A 21342-nucleotide genomic window follows, 5' to 3' on the forward strand; every position below is an offset into this window, starting at 1 on the left:
ACATGAGGTACCTAGCGTAGTCAAATTCAGAGACAGAAAGATAGAACAGAGGTTTCAAGGACTGGGAAAGAGAAGAAAGGGCAGTTGTTTAACGGGTAGGTTTTAGATTTGGAGAAAGAGAACTTGTGAAGACACATATAAAAACCAGGAGAATTTGCTTAAAAGAGACTGGGTTAAGACGGGAGTGGGACCTCTGGTTTACTGACCCCTTCTAACGACTATGATTGATTGACAGGCCTAAAGAGATTTATGCCAAGTGTTAATTTCAGGTCTCATAACTTTCCTTTAAAACCACACATTGCCGGACTGGAGAGATGGCTCAATGATTAAGAGCACTGGCTGCTCTGGCAGAGGACCAACGTTCGAATCCCAGCACCCACATGGCGGCTGACGGAGTTCCAGGGGATCCGACGCCCTCTTCTGACCTCCCTGGGCATTGCATGACACGGATGCACTTACACACATGCAAGCAAAACACACATATACTTAAACAAAATAAATAAAATTTAAGAAAAGAGTTAAGACGGTTAAGTCTCGCTGACCAGCATGCAGTCTAACCTAGGTCTCCTGCTACGTGCTCACAGCCAACCTCTTGCCTCATCTCTCTTACTAAACTGAAGCAGGAACGCCGGAACCGGGACGCAGGAAAAGCTGCACCAAAGTGAGAATTAGCCGCTTCCTGTTCCGGGGCAGCTTACGGACTTCCGGGTCACGGGGCCGCGCTCCTCCGCCCTCCAGGAAAGAGGCGTGGCTACGGCGGGCCCCACAGCGGGTCATCGCCCACTTAAGAGCGGAGGGCTACGGTCACGTGGTGGGCGGGGCAGGCGGAGGCGTGGCACCAGGAAGCGGCCGTGGACCGGGTTAGCAGCCTCCGCTGCTGCTGCAGCCCGGCGTTCACCCGGCCTGATTCCCAGCCCTGCGCCGCTGGCGCGGCCGCACGCTGGCGACCTTCCCCGGGGTCCCCGCCATGGGCGGGGAGGACTACTACCTGGAGCTGTGCGAGCGGCCGGTGCAGTTCGAGAAGGCCAACCCGGTCAACTGTGTCTTCTTCGATGAGGCCAACAAGCAGGTCGGGCGGCCCGGCTCCTGTCCCGCACTGGGAGCCCGGAAGCCGGCAGACCAGGCCTGGGCCTCCCCGGCGTGGCTCCGGGTCTCGGGCTGCACCAGGTCTCCGGTGGGGACCGCGGGGATGGGCCCGCGCAGCCGAGCAATCGGCCTCGTAGCCAGTACTGGTATAGCGTGCCAGCTTCCTCCAGATGCCTTCTGTCTTTGCTAATTAGTTCCACTTGTAGTCAAGGGTCTAGAACGTTATTTCTGGGCATTTTGTACAACGTGTATTTAAGTGCATCGACGCTGCCAGCACATGAACTGGCTTTAAGATTTTGAGTCTCAGGGTCTGACCTGGTCTTGCACAGTGGGAAGTAACTTGGGAAGGGGAGCTATTTGGGTCTCTGCTTTCTTTTTTTCTAAAAATTTGCCTGAGCAGTTAAGCGTGTGTGCAAGCGAGTGTACCCTGTGTGTTTAGTTGAACCAAGGGTGTGGTACAGCAGAAATAATCACTGTAAGGTTGGCATGTGAGCCTAGATCGTTTCAAAGCTCTGACCATTAACATTGCCTTTCTTCCTTCTCAGGTTTTTGCTGTTAGGTCTGGCGGAGCTACTGGAGTGGTGGTTAAAGGCCCCGACGATAGGCATCCCATCTCATTTAGGTAACAAGTCAGTTTTCAGACTAACTTCCACATGGAGTAGTGTTTTTCTGATTCAGAAGCTTGAATGATTTTGTCCTGGCGTCGTCTAAGCGTCGTGAAGTGTGTGAATGGACTCCTCTCAGTAGGGTAGAAGGGAAGTGGACACCTCTTGGTGCAGTTTGGACGCAGCCACAAGAGCAACTGCCTGAGTGAAACGGCTGTGTAGTGGTTGATATGGGAATCAAATTCTTCAAAACCACAGAACCTACTTCCTGGTGCTTGAAATTAGCTAGGCTGTGTATCCATTGAGTTCTGGTGTGTTGGGCTGGGGACTCATTTCCCCTTTTGGTCCAGGTCTTTCTAGAGTGTTCGCAGGTAGAGGAGATTCAGTGCTTCTCATGTTACTAGGGAGATCAGGGCTTCCTCTGAGGTTAAGTTGACATAAATTGAGCTGGTGTTATTATAGCAGCTCTTTCCCAAATTTGGGTGATAAACTAGCCCATCAGTCCTTAATTCTTCTGATAGTAGGAAAGAGAAAGCAGGACCTCAAGTCAGTGTTAATTTTTAAGAGTTCAGGGTTGAGTTAGGTGTGGTGGCACAGGCCTTGAATCCCAGTCTGCAGGGAGGCTGAAGCAGGGAGATTGCAAGTTCCAGGCACAATCTGGGCTACATAGCAAGACCCTGTTTCAAACAACAGAAATCACATTAAGCTTGTGTCAACTGTCTGAAGTATAAAACTTTTTTCTTTTACTGGTATTTGTTTGGCAAACATCTAGGCAGCAGGTGAAGACTTGGAACTAGATTGCCCCCTTTGGGGAACTCAGATTTAATGTGGGGATAACAGATTAGACAAATACTATTTGCCATGATGAGTGCTAAGGTAGAACTCTGTTGAGAATGTGGGAATCCATAAGCGATGCCATTTTGACCTTGAGATGGGGTAAGGAATCCCATTGGGGAGGTGGGGGTGTTCTTAGAGGGGGACAGCTACCTTGACCTTGAGATGGGGTAAGGAATTCTATTCTGGAGGTAGGGATGTTCTCAGAGCAGGGGGGGGGGGAAGAGACAGCCTTTGAGCAAGGCTTTTAAGTATGAAAGGGGTGATTTCTAGTTGGAGAAGCAAGCAGACATTCTAGATGAAGAACACCAGGAACAAAGGCTTGGTGTTTGGGGACTCCGGGTCTATGTAACTGAAGTTCAGGGTTTTTATGCAGGGAAGGGAACATGGGGATGGTGTGGCCACTGGCAGGAGATGGCTTGAATCATATGTGTTCTCATATGGGATAAGGGCTTTACTTTGTTGTTGAAAATTTGCCAGGTCAGGTGTGGCAAGATCATCTCAGTGTTTGGAAATACCATGAGTCTGCATCCTGGAGGCTGGATTGTTGGGAGCAGAGCAGAGACTAGGATAACAATGAATGGCTGTGCTGATCAGCTGAGCCATGTGTTGCCAAAGCCAGGGCTCTGAGGTGCAGGCTGCCTTCCCACGGGCAATCAAGACAGGCATGGGAAGGTGTCACTCAGATGCACCAGTGGGATGTGGAAAGTGAGAGACAGCTTCCTGTGACAGGCTAGATTTAAGGGCTTGGAGGAGCTTGGCCTATTGGCAAGGCACTGCATTTAACTTGTGTATGTGTATGTGGGTGCACATGTATATGTGTGCATGTGGAGGCCAGAGGACAATCTCAGGTGCTGTTTCATAGGAGCTGTCCATCTTGTTTTTAGAGAATCTCTTACTGGCATTTGGCAGCTAGTAGTCCTCAGGGATCCTCCTGCCTCTGCCTCCCCAGCCCTGGATTGCAAGCTCATGGCACTGCACCCAGTTTTTTAAAAATGTAGGTTCTGGGGATCAAACTTACATCCTTATGCTTTCAGGGCAAACTGACCAACTGGGCCATCTCCCTAGCCCGAATTTTTTTTTTTGTTTTTAATTTGCAAAGCTGCTTTATTGAGGCATACTGCCTCAGAATAATTGCATATTTATTGTATTTGAGTTTGGACATATGCATATACCCGTGAAACCATCACTACAGTTAAGATAATGAGCACATCCCTATCCCAAGAGTGTCTTCCCACCACCTGTAATCCATTCCTTGCATGCCTTTGTAATGTGGCTTGAGGTGGTTGTGAGACACTGGAGGTGGAACTGTGGGAAACTTTGAAGTGGTTGGTTATAAAGGGAGTGAGGCACGAGACAAAGGAGAAGTGTATTTGCTACTGTCTAGTCTAATTCTCAGGTGACAAGAATGTGCCCCCAATTGTTTTTTATTTATATGTTTGCATGCTTGTCTGTGTGTGGGTATGTGCACATGAGTGTAGTTGCCCTCAGAGGCCAGAAGAGGGTATTGGGTCCCCTGGAGCTAGAGTTACAGCCAGTGGTGAGCCATCTAATGTGGTGCTGGGAACTGAACTCAGGTCCTCTGAAAGCAGCAAGTGCTCTTAACCACTGAGCCATCTCTCCAGCCCCTGATCTCAGTTCTTCAACTACTTGGTGTCCATTATACTGACTACTTGGCTAGCAAGTTGTCACCAGTTGGATTTTGTTCTTAATAAAATCCTACTCACAACTTCAGAAGCATAATTCTAATGTTAAACTAGGGTTTGCTCCTTTCCGAGTGTTTATCTTTTTTTTTTCTTTTTTTTTTGTCAATAAGTGATATTAGTTAGAATTCAGCTTAGTTTCTCTCTTAACCTATTCTTTCTTTTTAAAGAATGGATGATAAAGGAGAAGTGAAGTGCATTAAGTTTTCCTTAGAAAATAAGATACTGGCTGTCCAGAGGACCGCGAAGACTGTGGTAAGACACATCTTAAAACGGTAGCATTATAGAGAGAGCATTGGGAAAGGGGAGAGAACATTAGAAGTGCATTTGGAAGTAAAGTTGCCAAATTCTAGTTGTTTCATTGTTCTGAAAGGTACAGGCATGTAATACTGTATTAGAGCCTTTGCTAGCCTAGTTTGACTTTAAAAACATTGTATATGTGTATGTGTGTGTGTGTCATTATATCTTTAAATCTAGAGTCTCTCTATGGCGAGAACATGCAATGTTTTGTCTTACTGTGTCTGACTTATTTCGCTTACTATTTTCCATCCATTTTCTTGCAAATGACAAAATTTCATTCTTTTTGTGGCAGAATACACTTCCATTGTGTGTGTGTGTGTGTGTGTGTGTGTGTGCGCGCGTGCGCGCGTACTTGTGTATATGTATGTACATACTCACATTTTCTTTAATTTTGACATTTTTTACTTTAAAAATTTTTCTTGGTCTTTTTGAGACAGGGTCTCCCTGTAGCCCCAGCTGGCCTGGAACTTGCTATGTAGACCAGGCTGTCCTCAAACTCAGAGATTCACCTGCCTCTCCCTCCCAAGTGCTGGGACTAAAGGAGTGTGCTACCACACCTGGTGACTTAAAGTATTTTAGGGATTTATTTTTGTTAGAATATTTATTTATTTATTTATTTATTTATTTATGAGTATTTTGCCTGCAAGTATGTGTATCCATGCATGCAATGCCATGGAGGCCGGAAGAGGGAGTCAGATCCCCTGGAACTGGAGTTTCAGACACGTTGGCAACCAAACTCAGGTGCTCTTGCAGAGGACCCAGGTTTGGTTCCTAGCACCCCATGGCAGCTAGCAACTTTCTATAATTCCAGTTCCAGGGGATCCTCTCCTGACCCCCTCAGGCATTGCACAACACGGAACATACATGAAGGCAATAAATAGAGTCATACACATAGAATAATAAATAAAATATTTTTAAAAATCCTTTGAAGAGCCAGAGAGATGGTTCAGTGGGTTATAAGACTGGCAACCCACGTTCCATCCTTGGAACTCACATAAAGGTAGAAGGAGGACATTGACTCCAAGGAGTTGTTCTCTGACTTCCACACACATGCAGTGGCATGCTGTCTCCACATGCATCGTGCATGTGCATGACACGTACAGACACAGTAATAATAATAGAAAGGCTTTAAAAAACAATTTGGAACTTCATGTATTTTTGTGTTGCTTGCTAACTTGCAACATAGATGATGACTTTTGTCTATTTTGACTATTTTGGCAAATTAACCTTATTCAAGGCACCTCATCAGCTCCCATCTCTTCCTTTCTGCATGCTCGATCTGTTAGAACAAATAGATACTCAGAGTTGAGCAGCTTACTGGCACTTTAGCCCTAGAAATAATTAACATTGCTGGACTTGGGGTGAGGCTCAGGGGTACAGTGTTTGCCCAGCATAAGGAAGGTCCTGGGTTTCCTCCTCAGTATCACATCAGTCAGTCAGTCAGCCAACCAGCATTCTTCATTCATTCATTTCACCATGGTCATTTGTAAAGTAGAGAAAAAGCTGTTAGGAAGATAGACTCCTATAGCTGGGCATGATGGCTCATGCCTTTAATCCCAGCACTTGGGAGGCAGAGGCAGGCAGATCTCTGTGAGTTTGAGGCCAGCCTGGTCTACACAGTAAATTCCAGGCCAGCTGGGGTTACAGGAAGACCTTGTCTCAAAAAGACAAAAAAAAAAAAAAAAAAAAAAAAAAAAAAAAAAAGGCTCCTGTGCTGACCTCTTCAGTGGTATAGGATTGATTTCTAGGAGGCCTCTTGAGGAAACCCAGGAAGCCATTTCTCTTACATCACTTGCATCACCCATTTGAGGAATTATCCTTTCTCTCTTTCCCTTTCTCTCTCTCTCTCCTTTTTCTTCTTCCTTCCCTCTCTTTTCCCTCCTCTATTCCCTTCTCCCTCTTTGGATAAGGCCTCCTTCTGTGGTTCAGGTTGGCCTGGAACTTACTATGTACTGAACGCAGAGTAATCTTGCAGCCTCAGACTCCTGAGGAATGAATTTTTAAAGTCAGTTCCTAAGCTCTGAAAGAATATTTGGATTAACTTTTTTAGTTGAATGATAAATCTGCTACATTAAGGGCAGATGATACTGATTGGTCTTTGTTCTCTCTCCCATCTGTAGGTGTTGTCAGCTGTTTTCTGATCCCTTGAAACAGCCATTTGTCCATTTTATCTTGTAGGTGCGCTGACGTTTTCCCTGTGTTTCTTTTTCTATGTTTCAGGACTTCTGTAATTTTATCCCTGATAACTCTCAGCTGGAATACACACAAGAGTGCAAGGTATGGGGGCTTCCTTCTCACCTGCCACCCTCATTGTGGGTATGCGGTGGAGGCGTCAGCCTGAAATCCCGCTCTGGGCCAATGCTGAAGTTGGCTGGGGGGTTGTTCTGTACAGTGGAGTTGGGGAGTCCATGATGTCCCCCTCAGTTGTGCTAGTGGTTCCTCCAGTCCTCACCTTGGCTTCCTCACTGGGGTCACGGGCTTCTGGGTCTAAGGCTTGGGTCCCCATTCAAGTGACTCCTTGGAGGGTGTTCTTTTGCCTCCCCTGATATTTCTTCCCTTGATGACTCAGTTTCCCATGTCCTCACTCTGTCTTTCTGCAGGCGTTGATTCTTATCTGTGCAATGCCAGTAGAGGCTAGAAAAGGGCATTGGATCCCCTGGAGTTACAGATGGTTGCTAGCTGCCATGTGGGTGCTGAGTCAAACCTGGGACCTCTACAAGAGCAGCCAGTGCTCTTAACCACTGAGTCATCTCTGTAGCCCTTGTTTCAAATTTTTAAAAATTTCTTTAAAAAATTTTGAATTATAGTCAGGTGTGGTGGCCCAACCTTTAATCCCAGCACTTGGGAGGCATAGGCAGGCAATCTCTGTGAGTTCAAGGCCAGCCTGGTCTACATAGTGAGTTCCAGGTCAGTTGGGGCTAGAGGGAGACCCTGTTACATTTGTCTATTTATTGTATTCGTGTTTATATGTGTGGATGTGCATACATGTAGTCAGAGGACAACTTGGAGGTGTGTGCTTGTTCTTTCCACTGTGTGGGTCCTGGGGACCATACCTAGGTTGTCACGCTTGGTAGCAAGTGCCTTTACCCGCCAAGCCATCTCGCTGGCCCTTAAATTCATTTTAAAATTCATTTTGTTTTGTGAATATGTGTGAGGTATGTACATATGTCTTGTCTGTGAGAACATGTGCTGTCACATGAGACCAGAGGAGGATATCAGGTGTCCTGCTCTATCATGTTCTGATTTATTCCCATGAGGCAGAGTCCCTCACTAAACCTGAAGCTAGGCTTGCAGCCAGCAAGGCCCAGTGGTCCTCTTGCCTCTGTCTTTACTGTTGGGGAACCCTGCTGTTTAGGGTCACAGTCTCTCCATGTCCAGATAGCCGCAAGCCGGCTTGGCGCAAATGGAGAGACTCCTCTTCTCAGCGGGGCTCCTTCTGCTCTCCTTCCTGACTTACTTTTGAAGTGCCTGTCACACAATACATGCCCTCTGGCACAGGAGCTACCAGGTATATGATAATCAGGCATTGTCTGACAGTCTGATAGAAGCCCACCACCACATGTAAATGGGACATTCTAGGAGCACCTATCAATTAAGGCTTTTGCTACTGCCTCCACACTATAAATCTTCTGGTTTCACCCCAATAAAGCGGAGCTAAATCACTAAGATCTGGAGCTGTATCACGAGCTGTATCACTGAGTCTGACTGAGCTGTATCCTGTGTCTTACTGCCTACGATTCAGTCTCCCCGGAGGGGGCTATCCTTCCGTCAGCAACCACTCGCGAAGATCTTGCTTTCGCTGTTCCTACACCTCCCCTCATGATCCGGTGGCCGACGGATCGCGTACACAAGAGGGAGTGTCCGGCAGCTTGGAACAGAACTTGCCCGGCAGCTGACAGCGACCCACAGAGTCCCCAGCATCCGGTAGCCGTGGAGGGGACCCGTCTCAGCAACGCGGTGCGCGAAACCCGCGCACCCCAGCGGCGTGCGAGAGAGAGAGAGACCGGCGCCACGCCAGCAGCTGGCGCTCCGAGATCCCCGCACGCCCACATTTCCCAGCACTAGGGTTACAGAAGCGGGTGCAGCCACATCGGGTTTTTTATGTAGGTGCTGGGCATTCAGATTTGGCTCCTCATGCTTGCACACTTGAGAGCCATCTCCCCAGCCTCTTAGGGTTTTTGTTTGTTTTCTTTTGAGACAGTGTTTCATTATAGCCCAGGCTGGCCTCCAACTTGTTATGTAGCAAAGGTTGTTCTTGAGTTCCTAATCCTCCTGCCTTAGCCTCCTGGGTGCTAAGTTTATAGGTGTCTGCTACCACACCGAGCTAAAGGGAGTTTCTCTGCAATTCTTTCAGACCAAGAATGCCAACATACTAGGATTCTGCTGGACCAGTTCCACTGAAATCGTCTTCATAACAGACCAAGGAATTGAATTTTACCAGGTATTCTATTGACTGTTGAGGTTTGTTAGAGAAGCAAAGGCAGTTTGGCAGACTTCTGAGTTCCATACCAAGGAGATACTGTGAGATTCTAGCAATCGCCTCTTGCTTGAATTTTAATTTTTTTCTAATTATAACTAATACACTTTAAAAAGTAAAACATTCAAACATCAAGATACATGATGGAAAGTAAAAGCTCTGTGTAGTCCCTAGAAGTGACTGTTAGGAACACCAGTTTTGATGTATATTTCTTCATTTTTCTACACACACAGACACACATACAAATACACACCCACAGATACACATCCACAAATGCATACACACACATAAAGATACACATACATATGCATAGACATATACACATACACACAGACACATGCACATACACAGGCATACGTGAGGATATACACATTTGCATATACAGACACACACACAAATATGCACATACACATACACTATTTTTTAACAAGAAGCTGTTGCATATGAACCTTTGCAGCTGGGTTTTTCTTGCATGGTAGTATTTTGGGTAACATTTCCATGTCCTGTTCTGACTGAGTAATTTGCTCTGAGGATATACTGCCATTTACTTCATCATGTCCCAGATATATGGCTCAGTTTCATTTTTTTATCACTATAATCAGAAAATTCAGTGAGCTGTACACATTTCTTTATATTCATGGGGGAGGCATTTCTTGGAGTTGCATAGATAGGAAAAGATATCATTGCATTTCTTCCAAAAGTTTGCATGTTGAGTCTGTAGACATTTGCCCATTTCAGAGGTAGAAAGAGTTTCTCTGTTCTTCTAGAGAAGTAAGCATATGTTCAGTTGGATGTTATCTGTTTATATTTCCTTTTTTGAGACCACCTAATTTTTTAAAAAAAATTATTATTTTTATTTTATGTGCATGCATGTATTGTCTGCACATAGGTAAGTGCACCCATATTGTGCAGTGCCCAAGGAGGTCAGAAGAGGCTGTCAGATACCCTGGAACTGGAGTTACGGACAATTGTTAGCTACCATGTGGGTGCTGGGATTTGAACCTGGGTCTTCTGCAGGAACAACCAGTGTTCTTAACTGCTGAGCCATCTTTTCAGCCCCACCTAATCTTTTTTGACAGTGGGAAAATATATGGTTAGTAGAGTTAAGCCTCTTCATTCCCTTTGTGAACATTGTCAGAACTTTCAGCTGCAACTCTGGCCCAGATAAAGTGCCCAGATGAGTCCAAGCCTCCCATGGTGGTATAGTGGGGAGTCTACTGGCAGAGGCTGCCGATCCTGGAGTTCAGCACGTGGAGTAGGTAGAGACAGATGCTGGCCTCCAAGCCTAAGATGCAACTGTGGTAGGGTGAGGAGACAAGACAGACAGACACAACCTGACACAACTCTCCCTACATGACCGACACCAGAAGCAGCCTTAGCCTCTGGGTAAAAGCACAACTTTGCAGTCCACACTGAAGAGGGCGCCCTTCTACCAGAAACCAAGAACCAGAAAAGGGACAGCTGACTTTAATCACGGTCCAGAAGAGGCATAGTTTCAGAAAGCCTGATCTCAGCTGATACACAGGATGTAGAACTTTCTAGAAAATGAGGCCAGCCTGAGCCCCACTCCACTACAGTCCAGCTGACTTTGGGGATGTGGTAGTGCTCCGTGAGTGTGTCTAGGTGCTGATTGAAGTCCTCCACTCCCAGCCTGTGGGTTTTGGATGCCTTCTTTAGAATTCTCTCCATTTGCCACTTCTGCATCTTCTCGAAGGCTGCCCGCGTCGGCATGCGCTTGCCCAGGCAGTGCCTCTTCTCATCAGCCTTCTTGCTGGTCCCCATGACTTTCAGCAGCTGAGCCTTGTCTTTGTCCTTCTTCCACTTGCTCACGTGAGCTCCGTGACACCCTTTAGCTTCAGTGGGCCTTTCTGGACCTGTTCGTCCGCCTCTGTAGCACCACCCACTGCAGCCTCAGGGTTCTTTCATGCTGTCACTTGTGACAGGATTTCTTTTTAAGGCTGAATAACATTCTGTGGTGGTTTGAATGAGAAATGTTCCATAGGCTCAAATATTTGAACACTTGGATGACCCCAGTTGGTGGTGCTGTTTAGGAGGTCATGGAATCTTAGGAAGTGTAGCCTTGCTGGAGGAAGTGTGTCACTGGAGGAAGCTAGGAACAAACTTTGAGAGTTTGTGGCCTGACTCCAATTCCAGTTGGGTCTCTGTTTTGTGTTTGCCATTGAAGATATGAACTCAGCTTTTGGTGCCTGCAGCTGTGCCTGCCACTTGCTGCCGTGCCTCCCTGCCATGATGGACTCTTGTCCAAATGAACTTCCTTCTATAAGTTGCCTGGATCATGGTGTTTTATCACAGCCACAGAAAAGTAACTAATAAACATTCCATGATATGTCTGTGCCACATTTCCTATCAGTTGATGGGTAATTTTCTTTCTTCTTCTTTTTTTTAATAAGGTTTATTTTTATATTTGTGTGTGAGCGTGTATGCCCTTGGAGGCCAGATGAGGACATCAGATCCCCTTGGAGCTGGAGTTACAGTGGTTGTGAGCCACCAGCTGTGGGCGCTGGGAACTGAACTCAGGTTCAGGTCCTCTGGAAGAGCAGCAAGTGCTCTTAACAGCTAAGCCATCTCTCCAGCCCCAGCTTCTAACTTTTGACTGTTGTGAATTATGCAACTAGATTCATGGGTATACAAATCTCCAGGATTCCGTTTTCATTTATTTTAGATGTGTATAGTCAGAAGTGGGGTTGTTGGATCTTAATATGGTGGTTCCATTTTAAAACTTTTTGGCCAATTATACTTTTCTATTGTGGGCATATCATTTTATAATTCTGTCAGCAATGCAGAGAGGATCTAGTTTTCCTATATCTTCACCAAAACTTGTTGTTGTGGTTCTGAGGATCTAACTTAGGGTCTTATACATGCTAGATAAGTGGTCCTGGAACTCTTGACAGTCCTCCTGCCTCAGCCTCCCAAGTGCTGAGACGGAAGGTAAGAGTCACCACGTTTAGTCATCCTGTTTTGATTTTGCTAGTCATCATCCTAATGGACATGAGGTGTTCTCATTGTGGTTTTGATTTCTACTTCTCTGATGATTAGTGATGTTAAACATCCTCTACTCCCAGAAACCTAGAGCCCAGTACTTGCTCGGTGAGCCCTCTGCTCCGAGCTATACCTTCCAGCCATGGGCGTGTTTTTATGACCTGGATCGCTATGTATATCATCTTTGGAGAAATCTCTTTAGGACTTCTGCCTGTTGTTTCATTGGATTATTTGTTTCTGTGCTGTTGAGTTGTAGAAGTTCTTTATATAGTCTGTTCTGGAATAGTGGATACATGACTGCCAAGTATTTTCTCCCAGTCTGTAGGCGGCCCTTTCACTCTTGATTGCCCCCTTTGATGTACCTCTCTGTTTGATTTTTAATGTGTTTTGTGGCCTTTTAAGGCTGCCTCTGTGATCTCTAAAATAAAGTTAATGTAGAAGGTGTTAGGGTCTTTTATTAGGTCTAATTTTTTCACTTAATGAAGGCAGTGCAATTTAGAATTTATGGATGGAGAAAATTTGCCTATGTAAGTGAAATAGGAGATGGTCATGTCATGGCCTTTGCTTCAGGGTCTCTTCTAGTTTCCTTTCTGATGCTGTCATAAAACACTCTTGACTAAAAGCAACTTAGGGGAGGAAAGGGTGTATATAGTTCACAGGTTATAATTCAGGGCTGGAACTCAAGCAGGAGTTTGAAGGAGAAACCATGAAGGAATGCTGCTTGCTGGCTCGCTCACAGGCTCAGGCTCAGCTAGCTTCCTTAGTTATTTTTGGTCTTTTTGAGATAGATTCTCTGTGTAGCCCCAGCTGGTCTAGAACTCACTGTGTAGACCAAGCTGCCTCGGACTCACAGAGATTGCCTGCCTCTGCCTCCCAAGTGTTGGAACTGGAGTTAGATGCCACCATGCATGGCTTATTAAGTTTTAGGGTATAAGTGTTTTGTCTGCATGTGTGTAAGTACATCACGCATACAATACCCATGGAGGCTAGAAGAAGGTGTTAGATTCCCTGGAACTGGAGTTATGAACGCTTGATAGTCACCCTGTAGGTGCTGGGAACTGAACCCAGGCCCTCTGTAAGAGCAGCCAGTGCTTTTAACCACCGAGCCATCTCTCCAGCCCCTTAGCTAGCTTTCTTCTTTTTTTTCCTCTGTAGCCCCGGCTGGCCTGGAATTCACTCTATACCAGACTGGCCTCCATCTTACAGGGAACCTCTGCCTCCCAAGTGCTAGGATTAAAGCTGTGGGCCATCACACCTGGCTTAGCTAGTGTTCTTAAACAGCCTGGGACCACCTACCTAGGTCTGGTGCTGCCTACAGTGGACTCTTCTTCAACTAATAATTGAGACAGACCAGTCTGATCCAGGAAATAAGACTTTCCTCTCAAATTACTCTAGGCTGTGTCAGGTTGACAGTCAAAGCTAACCAGAACAGGGCTGCCATTTTTGCAGTGCCAGTAGAAAGAACACTTTAAAGGTATTTCTTTTTCTTTTTTTGGTCTCTTTTGAGACAGTCTCCCTGTAGCCCCAGCTGGCCTGGCACTCGCTATGTAGACTAGGCTGGCCTCGATCTCACAGAGATCTGTGTGCCTCTGCCTCCTGAGTGCTGGGATTAAAGGAGTGCACCACGACGCCCGGTTCAAAAGAATAGTTTTAAGGTTAAATCCATACACACAGAAAAGGAGCCTTGTTCCTATGTTAGCAGTGGAAGGATGGCCTACTTGACATAGGGTTTCCTCATAGTCATTTAAAAATATCATTTCTCAGCTGGGTGTGGTGGTGCACACCTTTAATCCCAGCACTTGGGAGGCTGAGGCAGGTGGATCTCTGTGAGGTCCAGGCCAACTGGAGCTACAGGGAGACTGTCTTCAAAAAGACCAAAAAAAAAAAAAAAAAAAAAAAAAAAAAAAAATCAATAAAACCCACTTTTCTCTCCAGTGAGAAAGTCTATGTTATTGTCACCTAGGTGATTTAGATCCTCAAGAAAAAGGTTAGGGCTAGCAAGATGGCTGAGTGGGTAAAAGTATTTGCAGCACAAGCCTGAAGATTTGAGTTTGACCCCTGGAACCCACAGGGGAAAGAGAGAACCAACACACACACACACACACACACACACACACACACACACGCACATTCACACGCACAATAATTAAAAAGAAATAGGGTAACGCCGGGTGTGGTGGTGCATGCCTTTAGTCAGCCCTCAGGAGGCAGAGGCAGGCAAATCTCTACAAGATCAAGGCCAGCCTGGTCCACAGTCCACATGGTGATTTCCGGGGGTGCTGGGACTAGGGTAATCCTACCAAAAAACCAAAACAAACATAAAAAGAAATAGGTTAAAAAAAGAACTTCATCATGCTTTTTTTTTTTGTGTGTGTGTGTGTGTGTGTGTATGTGTTTGTATGCCACGACATGCATCTGGAGGTCAGAGAACAACTCAGTGGAGTCAGTTCTCTCCTTCCACCTTTACTTGGGTTCTGGGGATCAAACATAGGTCATCAGGTTTGCATCAGCATGAAGCAAGTGCCTTTACTGCTGAGCCATCTGGCCAGCCCCTAACACTTACTACATTCGATTTCCCTCGTAGTTCTTTGGTTCAGTGTTTGGTGAGCATTACTACCTTGAGGACCTACCTATACAGTGTTCTTAATGTGTCAGAGAGAGAACATTTCAAATGTGCCTTCATTCTAAAATGCTGCATTTGCATGTAGTCTCATGAATAGTTGGGTTAGGAAAAGAGAGCCTATCTCAGACCCAGTGCCAACGGGAGCAGAGATGGAATGTACAGGCAGAAGACAGATACGACTGGTTGGGAGGTGGCCAGCTTAATGCCTAGGGCCCTAAGGAATTCCCTGTATTTTGACTGTTTCTCGACTTAATGAAAACTTGGTGGTTCTTTGCTCTTTGGATCATGGTGCCAGAGAACGAAGAGGCTCAGCTGTGGTTGTACTTGCCTTTCAACTATACCCCCACCCACCCCCCAGTCAGATTTTCTCATATTTCATACGGGTTAATGAAGCCCTTCTGTCCTAGGTTGATTTCTCTACTGCGATGAAACACTGATCAAAACCAACTTGGGGAGGAAAGGGTTTATTTTGTTTACATGTCCTGATCACAGTTCATCCTTGAGGGAAGCCAGGGCAGAAATCCAGGGCAGGAACCTGGAGGCAGGAACTGAAGCAGAGACGGTGGAGGGATGCTGCTTACCTGTGCTCAGCCTGCTTTCTTCTACTCAGAGCCACCTGCCCAGGGATGGCACCACCCACAGTGGGCTGGGCCCTCCCACATCACTCAACAGTCATGAAAATACCAAACAGACATGGCCATGGGCCAGTCTAATAGAGGAAATTCCCCAGTTGAGGTTCTGTCTCTCCAAGGTGTGTCAAGTTGACAACTGATGCTATCCAGCACACTATCTCTCAGGGTTGTGGTGAAAAAGTAAATAAGGTATGGAAAACACTAACCCTAATAAATACAAATAACATTTAACCAATGGGCTGGATTTCTTTTTTCTTGGAAGTGCTGGGGATTGAACCAGGGCCTCCCATGCTGTCAGGCTTTCTGCTGCTCAGGCACATCCTCAGCCCCCAGTGGGCTTTTTGTGCTGTTTATTTTTGTAACTTGCTGTAGCAGTCTTCTACCATTTGACCGTTTTTAAGGTGATGATTCTATTCCTTGAACTCTACCCCAGGTATTGCCTGAGAAACGGAGTCTGAAACTCTTGAAGAGCCACAACATCAATGTGAACTGGTACACTTACTGTCCTGAGAGTACGGTGATTCTGCTGTCCACCACCGTGCTCGAGAATGTTCTTCAGCCTTTTTATTTTAGGGTAAGCGTAAGCCCCTCACCCTGGTCCAAACATAACAGTTCAAGCCCTTGAAAAGGACCAGGTTCCTCAACATGAACCTCTATCTCTGACCCGGAGAGGGTGCACCATGCTGTCCCGCCAGTTCCAAGAATGGCCCTTTCTGTGGAGACTGTGGCTGTTGAAAGGATCAGAAGATAGTGTGTCTGAAAAGATTTAATGGAGGGGAAGCTAAATCATCAAAGGAGATTAACAAGTTTTCCCCCTGAACAGGCTGGCACCATGTCGAAACTGCCCAAGTTTGAGATTGAATTACCAGCTGCACCGAAGTCAACTAAGTCTGGCCTTTCAGAGCGGGATGTTGCCATGGCCACCATGTACGTCTGTCTCTGAGAGGATTCCCTCTTGTGATTGTTTGTAGTGACATGAGTACTAGGGGTTATGAGCCCCCAGTAAAGGGACACTTTCAGCATATAGTAAGGACTCCGTTTTTTTCTTTTATTCCTAGGCTTTATGAATATAGAAAACCTGAAGTCTTTGGACATTCTTTTTGGATTGCATTAGTTTGTGATCTCAGAAAGATTTTTTTACCTCTCTAGTCTGAAACACTAAGACTATTGAACCATTTAATCTTAAATAGCTTTGTCTTAGCATTAAAAGAAAATTCTGTTGCTGGGTGTGGTAGCACACACCTTTAACCCCAGTACTTGGGAGGCAGAGAGGGGTGGATCTCTGTGAGTTCCAGGCCAGCTAGGGCTACATAGTGAGACCCTGTCTCAAAAATAAATTGTTAATTGAAGCTTAATAAGCTAATATACAAATGCTCTAAATACAAAATTCTTCTTAAACAAACATGAAACCGAATTATTTATGTAGGAAAGTATGCTTTCATTTGGAAAGCTTCATGCTGAAAATTTCAAAAACAATAGAAACTGTTACAAAGAAACCTTTTAATTCATATAACAGTCAGCAAAATTTTCCTCCTAGGGGATAAGGATGTAGCTCAATGGTGGAGTGCTTATCTAGCATGCTCGAGGCCTTGGGTTTGATCCCTAGGTCCAAATAAACAAACCATCCCCCCCGCAAAAAAAACCCCAAACTACTTCTGATTCTTCTAGGAGTCTCCCAACTTAAATTTTTTCCTCCAGGAGTAGAATGTGCTTTTCTTCTCTCCTTTTCCTTCCTCTCCCTTCTTTGGAAACCCTTTTAGAAAACAGGTGAAGTAAGAGCATCCTAGCTGCAGTGGTGCTGGGGCGCGGTCCTCGGTCTTTGATCTCACTGTGGCAGGCTCGGCACTGTTCATCATTGGGATATTGATACTTGAATCGTAGCTAACATCAGTAGTGATAGTGTTTTCCTTTTATTAAGGAATATATGCTCATTATATAAACCCGGTAAAACACAAAGATAGGGAGTTGTTCTAGTTTGATTCTCCATTGCTGTGACAAAACACTCTGACCAATACCAACTTGGGTTTGGTATTGGAAAGGGTTTATTCAGCTTACATCTCCGAGGTCACAGTTCATCCAGGAGCCCAAGGTAGGAACTCAGGGCAGGAACCTGGAGGCAAGAGCTGGAGCACAGGCCATGGAGGAATGCTGCTTACTGGCTTGCTTCCCTGGCCCCTGCTCAGCCTGCTTTCTTATGCAACACAGGCCCACCTGCCCAGGGGTGGCACCACCCACAGTGGGCTGGGCCCTCCCACATCATTCAACAATCAAGAAGATGCCTCACGGACGTGGCCACAGGCCTGTCCTATGGAGGCAATTCCCCAGTTGAGGCTCCCTCAATCCAGGTGTGTCAAGTTGACACTAAAGCTGTCCATCATAGGAGTATAACAAACACAGGTTTTCACTTGGGAGACTATTAACCTGTGTTTCCTCTCTTCGTTTTTAAGTCTGCACTTGTCTTGGTGGTTTTCTTCCAGAAGACTGATCAAACTGCCCACAGTCTCACATTCTCTTCCCCACTTGAATTCATAATTGGCTTTGTATCACTAACTGCAATTCCTTTTAAGTATCTTCTGATTCGGCATTGAGAGGATAGGATCTTTTATAGCCCTGGCTGCCTTGGAACTTGCTATGTAGCTAAGGATGACTTAGAACTTCTGATCCTCCTGGCTTCATCTCTGTAGTGTTGAGATTATCAGCATAAGCCACCACACCCAGTTTACACTGGGTTCAAACCCTGGGTTTTGTACATGCTAGACAAGCACTCTATCAACCTGAGTGACATCCCCAACCCCTCGGAGGGAGAACTTTTGAATGGCCAGACATGACTTAATCGCTCTGTCCTCTGATTAGATATGGGCAGCTTTACGTTCTCTTCCTGCGGCATCATTCCCGGACCTCCAACAGTACAGGAGCGGAAGTGGTCTTGTATCATCTACCACGGTACTCTATCACATTCTCTTCCTCCTTTGATTTTAAAATATGAACCAAGTCTTGCTGGTCTAGTTGTTTGACCTTCCTGTTGTCTTGCAGAGAGGGTGCGTGTAAGAAGATGCACATATTGAAGTTAAATAGGACGGGAAAGTTTGCCCTCAATGTGGTGGACAACCTGGTAGTTGTCCACCATCAGGACACAGAGGTATGAGTCATGTGTGGGACGATGCATTGTGTTTGTCCATGTCAGACTGTTTAAAAAGTTTTGTGAAAACTGGCAAACCTGAACAAGGACTGGGAAGTTCACTTAGGCTCAAAGTGTTGGTCACTCAGGCTTCAATGAGTTTTGTATTTTGAATGGTATAGAAAAAGTGATCCTTTAAAAGTTATTAAAAACTATTTTAGGGGCTGGAGAGTTGGCTTAGCGGTTAAGAGTCATCTGGCTGCTCTTGCATAAGACCCAAATTCAGTTCCCAGCACCCACATGGTGGCTAACAACCATCCATAACTCCAGTTTCAGGGGATCCAAAGCCCTCTTCTGGCCTCCTTGGTCATACATGTGGTGGACTTACATATAGGCAAGCAAAATGCTCATACACATGAAATAAAAATTAAAAAAATTAAAACTATCTTAGGTTGGGGATGTAGTTCAATTGGTAGAGTGCCTGCCCTGGGTTTGAGTCCCAGAATCTCATAAAAACCAGATATGGTGGTGCATGCCTGTAATTCCAGCACTCCAGAGTTGGAGGCAGGAGGATCAGAAGTTCAAAGTTGTCCTCAGCTCCATTGTGAGTTTGAGATCATCCTGGGCTACATGAGACCCTGTCTCAAAAAACCAAAAAAGTAGGAGCTATTTCAGAATACCTCTCTTGATTTGATCTTTGTAACTCTTAGGTGGTTGGACCAGCAGAGCAGGGACTCTGCTGCTGTGGTGTCAGTGTCCTGAGTCTGGGACCTCTGTTGCATGTGTGGGCGTGGATGACTGTGTCCGACCATCATGATTTGAGGCTGTAGGGCCCATATGATCTGAAATGCTTCGTACTTTTTCTGAATGTTAACTGAGCATCTAGGGGTAGCAAGCCATTTCTTCCCTTGCCTTGTGGGAAGGTCCCACTATGGTGTCTCTGACAAATGAAGATGTTTCATGTTCAAGTGAAAAAGATCAGCCTGAATCATGTTGAGCTCCTCAAAGGCAGCATACCATAAGTGCAGGAAGTATCTGTGAAAAGTGATAAAATGTGGGGAAGAGAGTCATGGCAAATTCCTCTAAATGAGGAGTGGCCTGCAGGGGTGAGATGCACACGGAGACTTTGTCGAAGTGACATGGACTTGTGACATGATTATTTTTGTTTTTTTGTTTACACTGTAGACATCGGTAATATTTGACATCAAGTTGCGGGGAGAGTTTGATGGCAGCATTACCTTCCATCACCCTGTGCTTCCAGCTCGATCAATTCAGCCCTATCAGATCCCCATGGCAGGTAAAGAGGAATTCCATGGCTGACTGCCAACATTTCTCCATGGGACCATGTTTTTGCTGTGATTCTCAGGAGGCATGTTCAAAACACGATGAGGAGTTCCTAGATCTGTTTCATCTGGGGGAGGGACATTTGTTCTTTTGTGTTATTTTGGGATGCTGGGAATTGAAGCCAAGGCCTTACACATCACGTGTTAGGCAAGCACTCTACCACTGAGCTACATCCCAGCCAGTTTTTTTTTTTTTTTTTCCTTCCTTTTCTCCCCCACCCTCTACCTCCCCTTTGAGATAGGATCCCCTGGCTGCCCTGGAATTCACTCTGTAGACCAGGCTGGGCTAGGTGTATGCCACTACACCCTGCTGTTTGTTTTTTTTGGTTTTTTTTCTTTAAAAAAAATCCCACTTCTGCTGATTCTGATTCTCGAACCTAACGTTGTATTGTGAAAAGCACTTTATATGATGAATGAATCTTCCCTTGAAGAAAATAGAATGTTTTCTCTTTCCTGAGTGTTACAATGAACAGTTGTGATTATTCATGAAGCTGAGAAGTTTTTTTGTTTTTTTCTTTTTTGGTCTTTTTGAGACAGGGTCTCCCTGATGCCCCAGGTGACCTGGAACTCACTATGTAGACCAGGCTAGCCTTGAACTCACAGAGTTCTACCTGTCTCTGCCTCCCAGATACTGGGATTAAAAGTGTGTGCCACCATGCTCAGCAAAGTTGAGATGTTTTAAATGTTGATAAACCCTTAACATTTTCTGTTTATCTGAGCTCTGCAACCTTGGAGCTAAATTGTAGCTATTATTTTAATGGAATTACTTTTCCCTCTCTTTTTTTTGCACTCTGTGTTGTAATTACTTTATAGATTTTATGCATTTGAGTGTTTTTCCTGCGTGTGTTTGTAAGTGCACTTGTGTTATTCAGCGCCTTCGGAGGTCAGAAGAAGGTGTTAGATCCCCTAGATCTGGAGTTACGGATGGTTGTTAGCCACAATGTGGGTGCTGGGAACCAAACCCAGGTCCTCTGCAAGAGCAGCAAGTGCTTTTAACTGCTGAGCCATCTCTAGTTACTGTAGTTATTTTTTTTTAAAGATTTATTTTTAATTTGTGTGCGTGTGTGTGTGTGTGTGTATACATACAGGTGCCTGTGGAAGCCAGAAGAAAGTGAAGGATTCCCTGGAACTGGAGTTATAGGTGGTTATGAGACATGAGATGTAGGTGTTGAGAACCAGACTTTGGTCCTTTGAAAGAGCAGCAAGTGCTCTTTACCACTGTCCAAGCTACCTCTCAAGACTCCTGTGTTGTAGCTAATAGTAGGTACTGTTAATCACAGTAATAGCTTAGGGATGTGGTTCTTGGGTTTGTTCTAGGTCAGTCTTCCTACTTAAAGAGGTGGGGGAAGTTGTAAGAGTAGGTTAGGTTTTCAGAAAAGAAGGAAACCATCTGGCACCTTCTGTCTCCATATAAATCCATTTCAGGACAGGGCTTAGATAGTATTGTTCTCTCAATTTTTTTTTTTTTTTTGGTCTTTTTGAGACAGGGTCTCCCTGTAGCCCCAGCTGTCCTGGAACTCACTATGTAGACCAGGCTGGCCTTGAACTCACAGAGATCCACCTGCCTCTGCCTCCCAAGTGCTGGGATTAAAGGCATGCGCCACCACACCTGGCTATTCTC

General features: G+C 45.5%; 1 protein-coding gene across 1 annotated transcript in view; it reads left to right on the top strand.

Moving 5' to 3' along the window:
* Positions 1-835: 835 nt before the first annotated feature.
* Positions 836-21342, top strand: part of Rmc1 (regulator of MON1-CCZ1) — a 29589-nt gene continuing 9082 nt past the window's right edge. The window contains exons 1-10 of the mRNA XM_008847614.3: positions 836-1069; positions 1632-1708; positions 4399-4483; positions 6749-6805; positions 8883-8969; positions 15694-15834; positions 16084-16187; positions 18114-18203; positions 18294-18399; positions 19564-19675. Coding sequence (XP_008845836.1) covers positions 968-1069; positions 1632-1708; positions 4399-4483; positions 6749-6805; positions 8883-8969; positions 15694-15834; positions 16084-16187; positions 18114-18203; positions 18294-18399; positions 19564-19675 — 961 coding nt within the window. The 5' untranslated portion in view covers positions 836-967. The remainder of the gene's footprint in view (positions 1070-1631; positions 1709-4398; positions 4484-6748; positions 6806-8882; positions 8970-15693; positions 15835-16083; positions 16188-18113; positions 18204-18293; positions 18400-19563; positions 19676-21342) is intronic.

This window comes from Nannospalax galili, unplaced genomic scaffold (assembly GCF_000622305.1).
Source record: "Nannospalax galili isolate Female #2095 unplaced genomic scaffold, S.galili_v1.0 scaffold162, whole genome shotgun sequence".
NCBI lineage: Eukaryota > Metazoa > Chordata > Mammalia > Rodentia > Spalacidae > Nannospalax > Nannospalax galili.